We start from the raw sequence: 17,367 nt of genomic DNA on the forward strand, positions 1-17,367 counted from the left end.
ACAATGCAACAGAATATCCTTTTTTTAAAAATAAATTTTATTACTCTGAAGTTGTTTTGCCTATGCATATTCACTAAGTTTGTGTTCAGAGAGCACGCATTTGTTGCGGAAAGGCTCGTTGGGAATTATTTTTTCCACCACCCATGCAGGTACAAAACAACTTTTTGACATACAATTCGTTTGCGTAGATCTCTATTCGTTAGCATAGCAAATATATTGATGGGATGTGAAGAATATTTTCAACAATGCTTTGATACCACTGGGCGGGACGGGCCCTCGATATTGCAAAAGTGCAATTGGGACATTGGGTGACGAGCATGGGCGGATCCAGCTTGCAAGGAGATGGGGCAATTGCCCCTCCTCACCCCCTACCTCACTCTTATACATGTACAATACATATAAATTTTCAATTATATACTCCAACTATAATAATTGCTCCTTTTCAAATACATAAATTTTTCCTATATACAAATTTTTGTCCCTTCTCAGATGAAATTCTAGCTACGCTCCTGGTGGCGAGTGTAAAGTTTTATCGCAGGATTGTGGAGACTTATTTCATGACACGTGTCTGGAAAGACCCCCCACTGTTGATACCAGTTGCTGATGAATTTACATGAAAGAGTTCACAGCTTTCCCGACATGCTACGAAGTGTTTACTGCATGCATTTAGAATGGAATAATTGTCCGAGTCACGGAGAGGTGCTTACAACAACAAATTCATGGACAACATTTGACCATCATTATTGAAGTTGTTGTTGACTAATGGCTCTAGATCTAACATGTATTCTTTGGTATGGTCGGAGGAATAGTGATAAATCAATATGCTCAATTGGTCACTGATCTTTGATGAAAATTTTGTCGTTCGGGACCCAATAATCAAAATCACTACCAATCGCCGACAAAATTGAATGTGCTACTATTTGGCAAATGAGATTTATCCAAAATGGCTAGTGCTGATAGAGTCAATTACACATCCAATTGATTCAACAAGAATATTATTTGCTCAAAGATTAGAGGCGGAACGAAAGGACGTTAAGAGGACATTCAGTGTCTTGCAAATAGATTGTAATATTTGAATATGTTATTCTTTTTGGATGATAAAAAATAAGTATCCAAGTAAGTTAAAAAATATAAGTCAAAGACAAACTTAGTTTTCTAAAGTTATAGAATAATACTATTATGTTTAAAAATATAAGTCAAAGACAAACTTAGTTTTCTAAAGTTATAGAATAATACTATTATGTTTCTAGATTGTTGATAAGAATGTTTAAGGTAATTATTTGAAAAAATATGAAGTATATAATAAGTTCCCTCTTTAGCATTAGAATTTAAAATGACAAACATTCTTATTGCGATCTAAATAGAGTGAAACTAATAAATTAAAATACTTGCACTTTAAAAGAGATTGTAATGAAAATTATGTTTGATGAAACAATAATCTTCTACTCATGAAATTTAATGTTACTACCGAAGAAGGTTAATGTGAGTAGAATTTAATATTACTACCGAAGAAGGTTAATTGAAAGGACATAAGTAAAACAATGTATTAGTATGAATAAGTTAAAAAAAAACACTAATTAATTGATAGTTTAAAATCCATGACTAATTATTGGCTACAGATTCATTTTTTCGACCTATAATTTAATTGTCTCTATTCTAGCATTCAACACGAAAATGTGGTCAACGGTTTCCACTGTTGAAAACTGATCGGCGTCTGATTACAAACTATAAAATATAATGTCATTCAAAACTCTATCTCTTATTCATCCCTTAGTCATCTCATCCCTTAACTATTCATGGTCTCATTGTACTTTTCAGCCTATCTCTTGACTAAGAGACAGCATCTGCATCCCTCCATCTTTTAACCATCTCATCCATCAACTATTCATTCAATTTCATTTTTTATTTTTATTTTCAACAAATTCAATTAATAAAAACACATTTCATTAAATAAAATAAAATTACAAATTAAAAACCTAAAAAAATAAAAAAGACATAATTTGAAAACCTAGAAATAACAAATTGCACACTTAAATTCAAATATAAAAAAATGGAGGCAAAGAAGCAGAAGAAGAAGTTATCTAATGACGATCATCTAACAGAGAATGAAAGAAGAATGGATGTGTGTTTGGGCGTAAAATGGAGAATGAAGAGTATTTATAGAATAAAAAAATTTAAAAATTCGACCGTTGAACGGTCATATTACCGTTTTTATTTTTATTTTTTTCAAAAAATCGATTTTTTTTTTAAAAAAAAATTCAAATTATGACGTCATAATTACGATGCCCACTTGCGGGCCGGCGAGTGGGCGTCACGCCTAGCGCCAGCGCGCGCCATGTGGCGCTGGCGCGTGGCGAGCTGTCTCGTCGCGATGCCCTTCCGCGCGAGACACGAGACGGGTTGGCTCGTCCCTTCGGGACGAGATGGAGGTTGCAACGCCATCTCGTCGCCGTCTCGTCTCTGCGGGACGAGATAGGGATGGCAACGAGACGGGTTGCTGATGCTCTAAATGATCATTTCTATCCTCTAGTGATTAGGGCGTGTTTGGCTATGTGGCTAAGCTCATGACGAAATACATCTAGTTATGATTAGGGAAAAGTTGTCTGATGGTGTCATTTGGATCTCTCATGTGTGGAATGGTAGTTTTGTATCTTGGTCATAGTTACGTCATATTTGGTTTGCTAAATTGTACTACTTCCTTCGTCCTAGTTGACTTGTGCACGGATTTTAAATAATGTAAAAAAAAGTTAACGTAAAAAAATAGTGGAACGTAATTGTTGTTTTTATTAATTTCACATTTATCCTTTGGAAATCAAATGAATAATATGCGCCCATTTTTTTGTTATTTCGTCGTTTTATATTTTCCAACCTTGATACTCATTCGTCGAGGTCTGATTAGTGGGTTAATTTATGTGACACACACCTTGGTCCAAAGCTGGAAAACAAGTTACACATGAGCTTTATCTTGCTTAATTTTATACAACACAAGTATTGCTCTTTAAATTTCACACTTCATAATGTATACTTCGTATATGACAATACATCATGCATCCTTTTCCTTTTATTCGACTGGCTCAAACGCCTTAGAATCAATTGGGCTAGAGTCAAGCAACATTTTAAATTTTTAATTATGCAAACCATCCTCGAGCATCTACATGGCAGATATGTCAAGTTGCTCAATTTGATTCATATGCAAAACTCAACGTCACCCATGACTAGATTCTCAAAACTAATAGTAAATGTTAAACTCCACAAATTAGCTTTACCCAGTCATATGCCATCTTGTGAATTAGAATACAATATGAATTAGATGTACAATTCTGTTGTGTGAATAAAGATCAAATTAACTAAACAGTAATCCCTATTTTTTAAAAAAAATCTGACTGGTGTGTCTTGGTGATGTATTTTGAGCAAGATTCCCTCATAAAAGCTAAATTCCCATTAGTTGGATTTTGGTACTCTTCTACTAACAACACGTAAATTCAACATTCCAATTTAATTAAATTCACATTTCACAATAGTTTTGGCCATTTGAGTGCAATTTCTAAAATTCCTAACACTAGACAAAATTTCCAAGAAACTATAGCATCAGCTATCAAGTAAATTAACATGTCGACAATCTTTGAAAATGGATTAATCCCAAGTCTGACGGTGGGACCACTGGCGAACCTTTATGCAATTGGGTTGGGGCTTTTTAGCTCCTAATGAATTCATTTTTTTTATTTTTTTCTACTACAAAGTTCTAAAATTTATTCATATTTTATACACATTGTTATATAAAAGCCCCTATTAATAATCTAAATTACCTATAAAGTTATTTTTAAGATAAATTTTGAAAATTTAACCCATACTCACGTTCATTTCTGCGTCCGCCACTGGGTGGGACTGTTGTATTGTTTTCTCTCACCGATCATAAAAGCTCCTAACCTTTGCGTTTCCTATGAACAACGTGTGATGCAAAATGAGGGAGATGTAATTTGATAGTAGTAATAATTAATTTTCATACTGTAGTCTATCACTGAATTTTTTTAAAAAAAATTAACTATACATTTTAGGCTCCTTTCCTCGAGCCTAAAAATTATACGTACATTTTAGGCTCCTTTCATCGAGCCTAAAAATTATGAAGCCATGCCCAGTATATACATTTGTATATATGAGCATGAACATAGGTTTGAGTTTTCACAAAAATCAATTGAAAATAATTTTATTTTTATCCATATTAGTACGTAGGATAGAAAAATTCACCTCGTATGCTTTTCAATATTTTTGAAAATAATTCCCCGCTTCACAATGTTAGTTTCCAGTCGGTTCTCCCTTTTTAGACAAGCTTCGAGGAAATATAATCGCATGATGATATGCATATTCTAATTTATGCCTTTCTTTTACTTTTCTAGCATTGTGCTTTAATTAAATCGGGGTTTTGATTTATGAAAATAATTAAATTCGAAGACTTAATTCACACGAGATTGCAGAATTTTGGTTCACTAACATAAATTAAACTAGCCAAACTAATTAATTAGCATTTAAATACTGACTAAGCTTTAATTCAAAACATGGACTTAATGATTCTTTATTAAACCCAGCCCAACCATGGTATAGTTAATTTTTTTTAATTATGAAGGAGCCTAAAATGTAGTATAAAAATATATATTGGGCATGTAGGAGATACATTTTCAAATGATTTTTGTGAAAACCCAAACATATAGTATATAAAATTAAAATGAAAATGTATAAAAATTATAGTACTATATATTCCCAATTTAAAATGGATTGGAAATACAAATATACAATATGCAATAATTACAATAATACAAGGAAAAAGGTGATTCCTAAAGAAGTTGAAAAAAAAGGATTGGGTTTTGCTTATTCGGATGATTAAAACGGGCGAGATCCGAAACGAAAAGTGAAGCCGGATTGAATTCAAATTTCAAAATTCAAATCTGAGGCGCCGTACCATCACTCCGCCATTTTTAACCCTCATTTCCTCCCTCTCTCCCACACTCTCCATTTTCCCCAAAAGACACTCTCTCGTTGTCTCCCCTCTCTCAACCAAACCCTAATTCGCCATGGCCGGAGCCAAGAAGGCTCCCCTAACCTCCAGCAACAATGCCAATATTCCAATCGCCGCCGCCGCCAGCAAGAAAACCATCGAGCAAATGTACCAGAAGAAATCGCAGCTGGAACACATCCTCCTCCGCCCCGACACCTACATCGGTTCCGTGGAGAAACACACACAAACCCTGTGGGTCTACGACAACGACCAGATGGTTCAGAGATCGGTCACGTATGTCCCCGGTCTTTACAAGATCTTCGACGAAATTCTCGTCAACGCAGCCGACAACAAGCAGAGGGACCCCAAGATGGACTCGGTGAAGGTCACCATAGACGTCGAATCCAACACTATTAGCGTCTACAACACTGGGGATGGGATTCCTGTTGAGATTCACCAGGAGGAAGGGGTCTATGTGCCGGAATTGATATTTGGGCATTTGTTGACTAGTAGCAATTACGATGACGATGAGAAGAAGACGACGGGTGGGAGGAACGGCTATGGGGCTAAGCTCACCAACATATTCTCCACCGAGTTTGTGGTCGAGACTGCGGATGGTAAGAGGCAGAAAAAGTACAAGCAGGTATGACTCGTCTCTGAGATTTTGTAATACTTCGCCATATTTTCTTTTCTTTTTTTTTATCTTGATTTTTGTTTCCCCCAATTTCTAGGTTTACTGTCCATGTGTGTTTTTCTGAATTTAAGTTTGCCATGCTCGATTGTGTTATCCCTGTTTGAGATACGTGAGGATTAATTTACACATTATGTTGAGGCAATTTCGAATTGATAGGATTCACATTTATGCAGTTCTTAATTCTCATTTGTGTATCTTATAAATGGTAGGATTCAGTCTCGTAATGATTCTAACATGGTCATGGTGTTATTCAGGTTTTCTCCAATAACATGGGAGCAAAATCTGAGCCTACAGTTTCGAAATGCAGAGCTAGTGAGAATTGGACTAAGATTACTTTCAAGCCAGATTTGGCAAAATTTAGCATGACTTGTTTGGAGGATGATGTTGTTGCCCTAATGAAGAAACGTGTGATTGATGTTGCTGGATGCCTTGGTAAAACAGTCAAGGTGGAATTGAACGGACAGATGTTTCAGTTCAAAACGTTTTCAAATTACTGCGAACTTTATTTGAAATCTGTAGCTGCTTCCGACTCAGACCCGCTCCCTAGGTAATTGCCTTTTACTGGATTAGAATTTTCTTCACGACTATTTGCTAACAGATTCATTCTTCATATGACAGATTTGAGGAGCATGTGCATGATAGGTGGCAGATTTGTATAAGTCGAAGTGATGGACAATTTCAACAGGTACATCATCCATGGTTTGCCTTGATCTGTATACCAATCAGAATGTTGTGCCTAATTTATCTGTTGGTTTGTGCAGGTCAGCTTTGTCAATGGAATTGCAACAACCAAAGGCGGGACTCATGTTGATTATGTTACTAATAAGATAGCAAGCCATCTTGTTACTGTTATAAATAACAAGAACAAGAAGAGCAAAAGCATTGAGATCAAACCTCATAATGTGAAAAATCATTTGTGGGTATTTGTCAATGCACTCATTGACAACCCTGCTTTTGACTCTCAAACAAAGGAGACCTTGACACTCCGAGCAGGAAGTTTTGGCTCCTCTTGGGATTTCACATCGAAATTCTTAGACAAAGGTTATTTTTACTTTTCCATAAGCCTATCTTCCATACAATTTTCCATCCGGATTTTCTAATGCTTCAAATTCGTACATGCAGTGGCTAAGTCGGACATAATGAAGAATATCGAGGAATGGGCCGAGTTCAAACAACAGAAGGATCTTAAAAAAACAGATGGATCAAAAAACAAAAGGGTCCTCGTAGAGAAGCATTCTGAAGCTCATGAGTGGGGTAAAAAAGAAGCAGATCAGTGCACGTTGATTTTAACAGAAGGAGATTCTGCCAAGGCACTAGCAGTAAGTTTTCATTCAGATTATAGCTCAGACAGAAAGAACCTATTTGAATTTGGTAGGAAGCTTATGAACTTTATCTTTCCAGATTGCTGGGCTCACAATTATCGGGAAAAAACACTATGGTGTGTTTCCTCTGAGAGGAAAGTTGCTCAATGTGAGGGAAGCAAGCCATACTCAGATAATGCAAAATGCTGAGTTTACTAAGCTCAAGCAGATTCTTGGTCTCCAGCATGGTGTAAAATATGATGATAACAAATCACTCAAGTCACTCAAGTATGGTCACGTGATGATCATGACTGATCAGGTTTCTTTCTTATCTATATTGATTTAGTTTACCACAGCCATGACACAGATTGCTGGTTACTTCCATACCATTCCGTGTTACAGCATTCTGTTGTATGCTAGATTTTGATTTCTTTTGGTCGTTTAAATCCACTATTTGGTCGCGTGCAGGATCATGATGGTTCCCACATCAAGGGTTTGTTAATCAATTTATTCCATTCATTCTGGCCAGCATTGCTCAAAGTTCCTTCATTTCTTTTGGAGTTCATCACCCCTATCGTCAAGGTTCGAAAATGAAGTGGGCAAGCTTGTGATTATTATTTTGACAAGCTGTGATACTTTTTACACTAATTTCTTACCATTTCTTAATTCAGGCCAAACATAGGGATGGAAGAAGAATAGAAGCGTTTTATACCATGCCTCAGTATGAAGCATGGAAAGAGAGATTGGGGCCTGATGCGAAAAATTGGACCATAAAGTACTACAAGGTTTGCCGTCCTCTGGGATATACTTGTGCTTGTTTGTGAAATTCAGCATTATTTGCTGTTTAACTGATAGTAATTAAAACTATTTACATCCCCTCAATTTAAACTATACCACTGTTCTCTATGTCATAATAATTACAGGGACTGGGAACTAGTACAGGTGAAGAAGCAAAGGAGTACTTTCGAGACCTTGAAAAACACAAGAAAGATTTTGTTTGGGAGAACGATGAAGATGGCGAGGCAATTGAACTTGCTTTCAGTAAGAAGAAGATAGAAGCCCGAAAAAGTTGGCTCCGACAATTTGAGGTTTGAAGCTGGATTAGTGCACTGTTCATTTGCCACATTTAGATTTATCGTCCCACTCACAAGTATTATGATTTTCAATTACTTTCAACTTTCTTGTTGTGCAGCCTGGTACATTCCTTGATGATGTGGACAAACACATTAAGTACCGCGACTTTGTTCACAAGGAACTGATATTGTTCTCAATAGCAGATGTTCAGAGATCAATTCCATCCATGGTTGATGGATTGAAACCTGGACAAAGAAAGATACTTTTCTGTTCTTTCAAGAGGAACTTTATCAAGGAAGCAAAAGTGGCACAATTTTGTGGTTATGTATCAGAACATTCAGCTTATCATCATGGAGAGCAGAGCCTTGCTGGTACCATAATTGGTATGGCTCAAGATTTTGTCGGGAGCAATAATATAAATCTTCTACTACCAAATGGTCAATTTGGTACTCGAGGCCAGGTATTAATTCATCTTACTGATGTTACTTTTAGCCAAAACTATTGTAGTATCTCATGATATGTGGGCTTCTACTCTCAGGGTGGCAAAGATCATGCCAGTTCTAGGTACATTTACACGCAACTAGCTCCAGTAACAAGATTTTTGTTTCCGAAAGCAGATGATATTCTACTGAACTATTTAAATGAGGATGGGCAGTTAATTGAACCTACATGGTAAGCTTTAATAATTCGTGGGATATGTTGTTATGAGGTTCTGGGGATGATTTGTATCTGATGCTGTGTTTTCACTACAGGTACATACCAATCATACCAATGGTTTTAGTGAATGGAAGTGAAGGAATAGGCACTGGATGGAGTTCCTTTGTACCTAATTACAACCCTGTTGACATTATTAGAAATATTAGGCACTTGTTGAATGATGAACCAATGGAGGCAATGCATCCATGGTATAAAGGATTCATTGGTTCAATTGAAAAAAATGTGGTGAAGGATACCGGAAGCTACACTGTTTCTGGAAATATAGAGGAGGTGGATGAGAATACTATAAGGATTACTGAGCTTCCAATCCGAAAGTGGACTCAAGATTACAAAGAGTTTTTGGAGTCTGTTTCAGCTGACAATGATAAGAGCACAGATCCTTTCATCAAGGTATGTAAAATGTTAATCTTGATAGTGTAGATATGAAAGAAAATAATAAGTATATTTTTAATTATTCTTTGTATATCAGGAGTTCTGCGACAACAGTGGTGGAGAAATAGTACATTTCTCAGTTTGTATGTCGGAGGAGAAACTTCCAGCTGTCAAGCAAGAGGGTTTGCTAAAGAAATTAAGGCTATCCACTTCTATCAGCACAAGTAACATGCATCTTTTTGACTCGCGAGGTGTAATAAAGAAATATGACACTCCTGAACAGAGTACGTGGCATAATATTGAATTAACTAAATCTGTTTATGTTAAGCTTAGATGTGAAGGACTGATTTGATCTTCTCTCTATGCAGTTCTTGAAGAATTCTTTTATCTAAGGCTGGAATTCTATGACAAAAGAAAAGCAAGTTTTTATTACGGCTAAGATATTTCCTTCGTTTTGTTCTTATGCTGTCTAGGATATGCTTTGGCTTTTTCCAAGTGAATCTATAACTTACCAATTGTCTAATTCATTGCAGAAAGCTGTGTTGGCCATCCTTGAGAAGGAGATGTTGAAATGTGACAACAAGTGTAGATTTATACAAGGTGTTGTTGAAGGTAGCATCATTGTGAGCAACAGGAAAAGGGCTGATTTGTTTCTTGAGTTGAAGGCGAAGGGTTTCACTCCTTTTCCTAAGAAGGAAAATGCTCCTGAAGTTTCTGTAGCCGGCGCATCTAATGATGCAGAGGAATCTGAAGAGTCCAGTGAAGTGCCAATAGCTCAGGGTGTTTCTTCTAGTGATTATGACTACTTGCTGTTGTTATCAATTAATACCTTAACTCTTGAAAAGATGCAAGAGTTGCTTGCTGAGAGGGCAAAGCGTGTGGCAGAAGTTGAAGACCTGAAATCAACATCAGTGAAGATGTTGTGGATGAGAGATATTGATGCTTTGGAAGCCAAACTTGTTGAGGTGAGATGTAAAATTGATTCAGTTGGTGATGTTTTGTTTTACTCAAATCTGGCTGTTGCTGATATTAGCAATTGTATAGGATTTAAATAAATATGAGAAAAAATGGGAGGAGGATAGAAAAAGGATACATGAGGGTGCATATGCAAAAGGACAACAAAAAAATCCACGAAAGAAGACCCAGAAGACAACAACCAAGAAGGAACCTGCTGACGACCCTATGGAAGTTTCTCAGAACACTATTCCTCAAACTGGTTGGTTATAACAGAATATTCTATATAACAATTTCTTTATATAGTTATGTAATAATCTCCATTTCTATTATCAGATAAAGCTGCCGAAGTCAAGAAACCGAGAGGCAGGCCACCTGCTAATAAGAAGAAGGCACCAGCTGCTAAGGTAAAATGCATGATTATCATCTATGAATTTTAGTTTCTATGAATGCTGTGTGCCCTATTGAAAAATTGTGAAGTGTGAAAGAATGAGACTAGATATTGATAAGAATGCTGTCTGCTCTATTAAATATTGTGACAATATATTGAAAAAATGGCAGGTCACTTCAACTGCCGATGAAGATGAAGATGAAATATCTGATCTTAGACAGAGAATGGCTGCTTACAATTTTAACTCTTCTCCTGATCGTTCAGAAGGTAAATAGAATGGATAATTCTTTAGTAATATATTTGGGCTATTCTTATGCATACTGGAAGTATTAAAACTAAGAATGGATAATTCTTTAGTTATATGAGTATTTATTATGAAAAAAATAAGCCAATTCACATTTGCACAGATATGGAATCAGGGGTGTCCCAGGTGCCAACTAACAATCAAGCAGCCAAAAGGGGTGTTGCAAAGAAGACGACGTTATCAAGTGTTTCAGAGATTAATGACAGTGATGATAATATTGTGGAAATCATTGATGATGATTTTGAGATTGAAGAGAAGAAAAAGAAGGGCGGAAGAAAACCAGCAAACGGCAAAGCAGTAGGCAAACCTCCTCCAGCTGCGACAAAGAAAAGAGGTCCAGCTAGCAAACAACCTCAGCTTGTTGGGCAGACGCTGATCACCCAAGTACTGAAGCCTGTAGAAGTTTCTCCGGATAAGAAAGTGAGGAAGATGAGAGCATCACCATTTAACAAGAAGAGTGGTTCTATTCTTGGAAGGACTATCAATGTTGATGATGATGAAGAAGAGGATGCTTCAGAAGCCTCTGCTTCTACTTTGGGAAGTGGGACTGATGCAGCCCCGTCGGTAGTTAGACCAAAGAGGGCCAACCGGACTCTGACGACGAAGTATGTCATAAGTGATTCTGAGAGTGATCAGGCTGATGATGATGATGACACTGCTCATGAAGAAGACTCTGACTTCAGTGAAGAAGATGATGATTAGATTACGTTTGCTTGTTCCGGGACAAGGTTAAGGCGTATTTGTATGAGTCTTTGTGTATGGCTGACTTTGCATCATGTTATGGAATTCACCTGCCTATAAAATTGTTTCCATTTTATAGGCAGAACCAAAATTTTATCTTATGATTTTGATTCCATTTTATGGAATTCATCATGTTAGACCAAAATTGGTTTGTTTTGTCTATTACTGTGGCAATTGGTTCCTCAACTTTTATTTTGTATGACTGGCTAATTTGTTACTCTCTTCTAATTGAGTTAGTTTTATCTTCCTGTGTTAGCAGAAAATTTTACTACACTTTAATCATTGAAACTTGTCTTGCATATTTTTTGTTATAATTAGAACTATAGAATTTAAGTTGAGATTAAGTCAAGTCTTTTTTCCCCCTTTTATTTGTTGATAGTTGATGGTATTTTTTTTCGTATTCTTTTTTGTTTATGAGGGGAAGTTGTGATTATTTTTCGTATGAATATTTGCAACTTCTAGTCAATTTGTATTCTTTTTATTTTTTTTTCATTATAAATTTTCATTATAAATTTTTTCGTATGAATATTTGCAAAACTCCCAACAACTTAGTCAGGGAATAATAAATTTTCTTTTCGATGTGTAAGTAAGTTAAGACATAAAATTTTGTCATTGTTTTACATATTTGGGTTAATTGTTATGATAAATAGATATTTCTAATTTGTTTTTCTTTCTAAAATTAAATAATCAATCATGGTAAAATATTTGAGTCTCAATCATCTCATCTAATAAATTTGAATAAAATTAAAACTGAGTTGATAAACGAAAAATCTATACAAAGACAAGATCATAATAATATTGTAGAGGAGAGAATGGGTAAGTTAGATAATCCATTCATTCCATAAAAATAGTCTTCTTTTTTATTTTGATCTGTCCCAAAAAAGAAGCCTTTTTTTTTTTTTTTCTATTTTTGGTAAGCCCTTTTTTTCTATCTCTCGTACTTTACCAATTTCGTATTAAAACTCGTACTGTCTCAAAGTTTCTATTTAACGCGTGTCAGCTCATCATCAAATTGCTGAAAAAAATAAGAAATAAATACGAAGAAAATACCATACAAAAGTCCAACTAATGAATTTGGGAACTTGTGGATTGAAAAAATAATACCAAGTCTGATAGCATATTCTGTTTCATTACAAGGAATATTTCCAACCTATACTGGGAGATTAGCAACCCTTTGTACAGATTTCAGTTAGTACTACACTGCATTAAACAAGACTGATAAACCTACAGATCGACCAACAAACACATTAGTCAATCCGCCCACGATACAAAACACCAGACGAAAACTCCCTGCCACATTACCAATGAAACTGAGAGTTCATCCAACACTAACCTTGTCAATCATGTCCTGAGATTCCTTCTTGTTGCTTCCATCTTCAAAAGAAGATCCTTGATATCTGTTTCCATCCTCATTTTCATACTGAAGTATTCGTGATAGCCTCTTTCGAGAGCCTGGAGCTCTTCCACCTTCTGCTTTCGCATCTCCTCAGCTTCAGCCAAACGAAGTTTGGTTATCCGGCTTGTGTATTCTTCTTCAATTCTTTCGCTTTTGGTCACTGAAATGCGTTTCAGAGCTTCAGATTCCTTTCTTGCATCCTCTGCACGTTGTTGAAACATCTTAGCCTCAGCCTGTTTGATTCTCACAATGCTCTCCAGTTCATCAAATATAGGCTCTTTTTGGGCAATTTTTGGGATATCCATGTTCACTGTGTATTTATCATTCTTATTGGTGTCGTAGTCATGGATTAAATCGACCGGATCTCCCAAGAGAGGAGCCTTTTCTGGATAAACAGTAGAGCAAAAGAGATTTTGTATTTTTACTTTTAGGCTTGCCCACTACACGTAAGTTCATAAGATGCTCTTTCAGCTGCAATATAATGCATGTTGGAATGAGAAGGTAGAGCAAACATACCAGTGAAAAAGTTTATTATATGACTCTGCACCTCCTGAAAATCTGATCTGTTAGCCAATCTAGACAGCATCCGCACAGCAATTTCATGGAGTTGTTTCCCTCTAACATCCTCACTGGCGTAAAATATTCTTCTCACATATTCAAGTTCTCTAGAAAGATTTTCTGCAGTCCACTCTTTGATGAAGTTCTGAAAAACTTCCTTTACAAAACCAAACATCTCAGAGGGATGATCACAGGCAACACAGTAGAACTGCATTTCTGTGGTGCCTTGAGCACCGGATGCACTGCGACCATTTCTTATATGAGATTCTCGTAACCCACAATCTGCATGGCACCAATGTAAGCATACATCACAACCAACCCAACTACAGGTGTTAGATGCCATGTCAAACTTTGAACACACAAGACACATGCAATCCCTGCAAAAGTCACTCCGCTGCGAACATATTTTGCAGTCACATTCATCCACAGGAAGAAGACTGCGGCAATTGAGATTTCTACATCGCATATTGAGAAATATTTCTGCCAAATCTGAGGTTGCGATATCATATTTCGGCAGAACAAATTCACGAAGCCCTGTTTTCAAAGCCACCAATATCTCCAACTGGGTACGATTTGCATTTAGTAGCATATCCAGAGTAACGTCTGACCTCTTCTGTAATGCCTTCTGCAAAGCACTCAACTGCCACTGCTTTACAGGGTTTGAGATTATATCACGGGCAAACTCTTTAATAGATGGAACGTGCTTCGCATTCATGTCATTAAACCTCCGAGCCATTGTATGTATTGGTTCAGAGACAATCATGGTGACTATAGACTCAGCAAGGTCAGTGCCAACTCCCAAGTCTTGATCTTTACTATCCCTGCCATTGTTCATTTCTAAACTACCTGAATCTTTCTCAGTCCGAGATTGCCTGTGGTCTTTCAAATATTCTGGTCCATGATCATAAGTGCCAAAACCTTGAGCTCCAGACAACTGTTTACTACTAAATTGCCTTTCAAGACCAATCGGCATCTTGGAGCTTCCTCCAGTAACTCTCATATTTTGCTGGGCAGCTTGTCCACTGGAGTTGCCTTGGGATACTTGAGACTGCTGATTCAAGACATTTTCTCTTGATGGCATTCCTTGATAAGCAGAACCCTCCTTACTCTTAGCCTCCTCCAAAGACAAGGCTTTCCAGTCCACCCCTTGAAATAGTGGCTTGCTACCAACAGATTTCTCGTAATCAAGTGCATTATGAGTCAGAGAACAGCTAGGGTTGTGAGTAAACTGATGGGACCCAGAAAACGACATTGAAGCTGTAAACCCATCAGAATTTGTTCGAAACGAGCTAGCAAATGATTGAACACTCCTTGTATGACTAGGAGAACCCGGAGCTTGTCTCTGAGAACCAATTGGCAATAATACATTTGGCAAGCTAAGAGAAAGGTCAAGAGCCAATTTATCATCGTTAGGCTTACTATGAGTTGATTGCTCCACTTTCTCTGGCTTTTTAATTGGATCAGTTGAGAAAAACTGGAATCCCCTGGTACTTGGGCCTTCCATTTCAATGTCTCTACTTTCTATGAGGTCCTTTGGTTTGTTATCAACCTCCAAATTCTCTGTGAGGAGAATACCATCAGAGGGCAATAAAGCAACACTTTTGCCCTTGTCTTTCATACTTGGGGCTGCTTTCTCTGTAGTAGGCAACTCGTTTTTGCCCATTGCCTGGACACTTCCTGCCACTTCCACATCATCTGCATTGACTTGATTGTTAACAATCCTGTCTTCCTGTTGCTCCTGTAAAGTTGATAGTTTCTCATCACATCTGCTATCTGCAACCTCCTCCAAGCAGCCTTCAGTTCCATCATCCCTTGCAAGGTCACCACCTTGATTTTCTCCTTTTGCATCATTATCATCTCTATTTTCCATCACCGCTTGGATTGACGTATCCCGATAATCAGGCAAGTCAGCATTTTGGCTAATAACATCTTCAGCCTCCTTAGATTGTCTGTCTACAGCTTGCTCGTCACAGCTGTCCCCTTTAGTCATGTTCCCCTTTTCTACTGATGAGGAACTCGCCTTTTCCAGTGAAATTTCGTTTTCAGCCTGGGGTTCATTATGGAGCTGCTTCTTAGGCGAAGTCTGTTTATCAGCAGCTTCCTCTTCAATTGGCTTCGCAAGAGGCACATCGGGTTGAGGATCAGGTTCCAGCTCTCCTTCTTCTCGTTCACTGCTTGGACCGCCACTCTCTACTTGCATTTCTTCAGACTTCTTGCATTCAACACTCTTTGATCGCTCACTTCCTGAATCCTTGGACCAGGCTGGAGATTTTGCATCTCTGAATCCCTGGGGAGACTTTGCCTTCCCAACTTCCTTTGATTCCACTCTAGTTCCTCTACTTGCCTCACTGCCACTCCTGGCCCCGTCATCAACATCTTTCCCACTACCGAATCTCCTCCACGATGCACCAATACCCTCCCTTTTAGGCCTATCCCTCTCCGACCTAAACCCCTTGGGAAAGTCTCTCCTAGGCGCAGAAAAGCTCTGAGAACGATACATCTGATCCATTCCATAACCAGCCCTCGGCGATGAGCTCAATATCCCTCTATCGTTCCCACTCCCATTCCCATTCCCGTCTTTATGGCGATCATAACTCTTTCTCCTCTCATAACTCTCCAAATCATAATCCGGCCTCTTCCTAATCAACTTTGAACTCTCCCTCTCATCTTCTAACCGATCATACCTGGCTGTTGATGAGGATAAGACCTTCCTCCCACTCTCAGATGGTCTGTAGTAAGAGCTCCTGTGCAAAGACGAAGATGAACGCTGGGGAGCAGCCTCATCTTCTCTTCTCCCCCAATCTTTCAGAGCACCCTTCTCCCCGTACGAGTGCAGATCATCACTGGACCTCAACCTCTTCATAATTTCCAGTCTCAATAATCAATTATCACAAACATAATAACATTAAATTAAGCAAACGAACCACCAAAATAACCTCCTGCGGTACAACAACACTGATACAATTAACCAACAGATCGACTCAAAATTTCAAATCAACCACTAAATGCCGATTAACTGAGCTGACAGAATACGAAGCAAGTCATATCCTCAATTGCAGAAATTGATCAACAATTAAACAAAGAGAAAGGAGGCAGAAGCGTCAGCTCTACTTCACCAGCCTAACCCTAGTCTCGCAACAAAAAAGCCTCAAATTCGAAGTCGAAGCTTTAGGTAGAAGGAAAGGAATTGAATGGTGGGCGGAGAGGAAAGCGGCGCGTGGGGGATTTGTATGGAGTTGGGGATTTGATTTGAGTTCAGTCAACGGGAAATGTTAAAGTAGTGGGGTTGGGAGAAAGATGAAGACTTGAATACGCAAAGTGCGCATAATAGCACACCGGTCAAGGCTTTGGGAACTGTAAACAATCTGGTGGGGCAGGGTGCGTAGTGCGCCTCATGTGCACGTTAGATCAACCGAGATTAGTCAACTGTTGTTTGAAAAAGTTAAAGTTGATCGGTTGGGAGGACTTTCGACGTCATCGTTTTGTTTTTTATTTTTATAAATATTAATCTTTTGCTTTCTTCAATAAATTTATGGACTGACGTTGGGTTAAGCAAATTCAAATTCAAATGCTTTACGCAGTCAAACTTCATAACATGGATACAATCATACAACAGTTAAATAAAAATTGAATTAAATTTCGACAACACCAATTAATAATCAATAAATCTATGGTTTATTTTGTACAACACCAATTAATATTTGCAGGGAGTGTAGTGTTAAAAAACATGAAATTGATGAGTGGTTGAAAGCATTGATTTGACGCCTGAGAATTGCTATTTGACTCTTGTTTTTTGTCCAGATGAGATCTAATTCCACATGCACAGGCAAACTCCAATTTTGCCCTTATTTTATTTAATTATATTATTTGATGCT

At 37.5% G+C, this 17,367-nt stretch overlaps 2 protein-coding genes across 2 annotated transcripts; one reads left to right on the plus strand and one right to left on the minus strand.

Annotated features, from left to right (window-relative positions):
- The first annotated feature begins 4,983 nt into the window (after positions 1–4,983).
- Positions 4,984–11,783, plus strand: LOC125222601 (DNA topoisomerase 2). Its single transcript, XM_048125304.1, has 19 exons — positions 4,984–5,633; positions 5,939–6,231; positions 6,303–6,369; positions 6,446–6,725; positions 6,807–7,003; positions 7,086–7,304; positions 7,454–7,567; positions 7,657–7,770; positions 7,909–8,073; positions 8,178–8,519; positions 8,598–8,731; positions 8,812–9,166; positions 9,246–9,432; positions 9,517–9,566; positions 9,682–10,113; positions 10,193–10,364; positions 10,439–10,509; positions 10,664–10,760; positions 10,901–11,783. The coding sequence occupies exons 1-19, from the start codon at positions 5,067–5,069 to the stop codon at positions 11,497–11,499; spliced, it is 4,455 nt and encodes a 1,484-aa protein (XP_047981261.1). The 5' UTR covers positions 4,984–5,066; the 3' UTR covers positions 11,500–11,783.
- An 844-nt stretch (positions 11,784–12,627) lies between these two features.
- LOC125221871 (protein OBERON 4-like) lies at positions 12,628–16,765 on the minus strand. The gene is given in 2 exon segments (XM_048124184.1): positions 12,628–13,347; positions 13,350–16,765. Coding segments are annotated over 2 exon segments (3,474 nt in total). The 5' UTR covers positions 16,356–16,765; the 3' UTR covers positions 12,628–12,879.
- Between the last annotated feature and the right edge of the window lie 602 nt (positions 16,766–17,367).

The sequence above is a fragment of the Salvia hispanica genome, chromosome 4 (assembly GCF_023119035.1).
Source record: "Salvia hispanica cultivar TCC Black 2014 chromosome 4, UniMelb_Shisp_WGS_1.0, whole genome shotgun sequence".
NCBI lineage: Eukaryota > Viridiplantae > Streptophyta > Magnoliopsida > Lamiales > Lamiaceae > Salvia > Salvia hispanica.

Coding starts and splice junctions, on each gene's coding strand:
- LOC125222601 (XM_048125304.1), top strand. CDS start 5,067: ATGGCCGGAGCCAAGAAGGCTCCCCTAACCTCCAGCAACAATGCCAAT. Junction 9,433..9,516: donor ATATGACACTCCTGAACAGA/GTACGTGGCATA, acceptor CTCTCTATGCAG/TTCTTGAAGAATTCTTTTAT. Junction 9,567..9,681: donor AATTCTATGACAAAAGAAAA/GCAAGTTTTTAT, acceptor AATTCATTGCAG/AAAGCTGTGTTGGCCATCCT.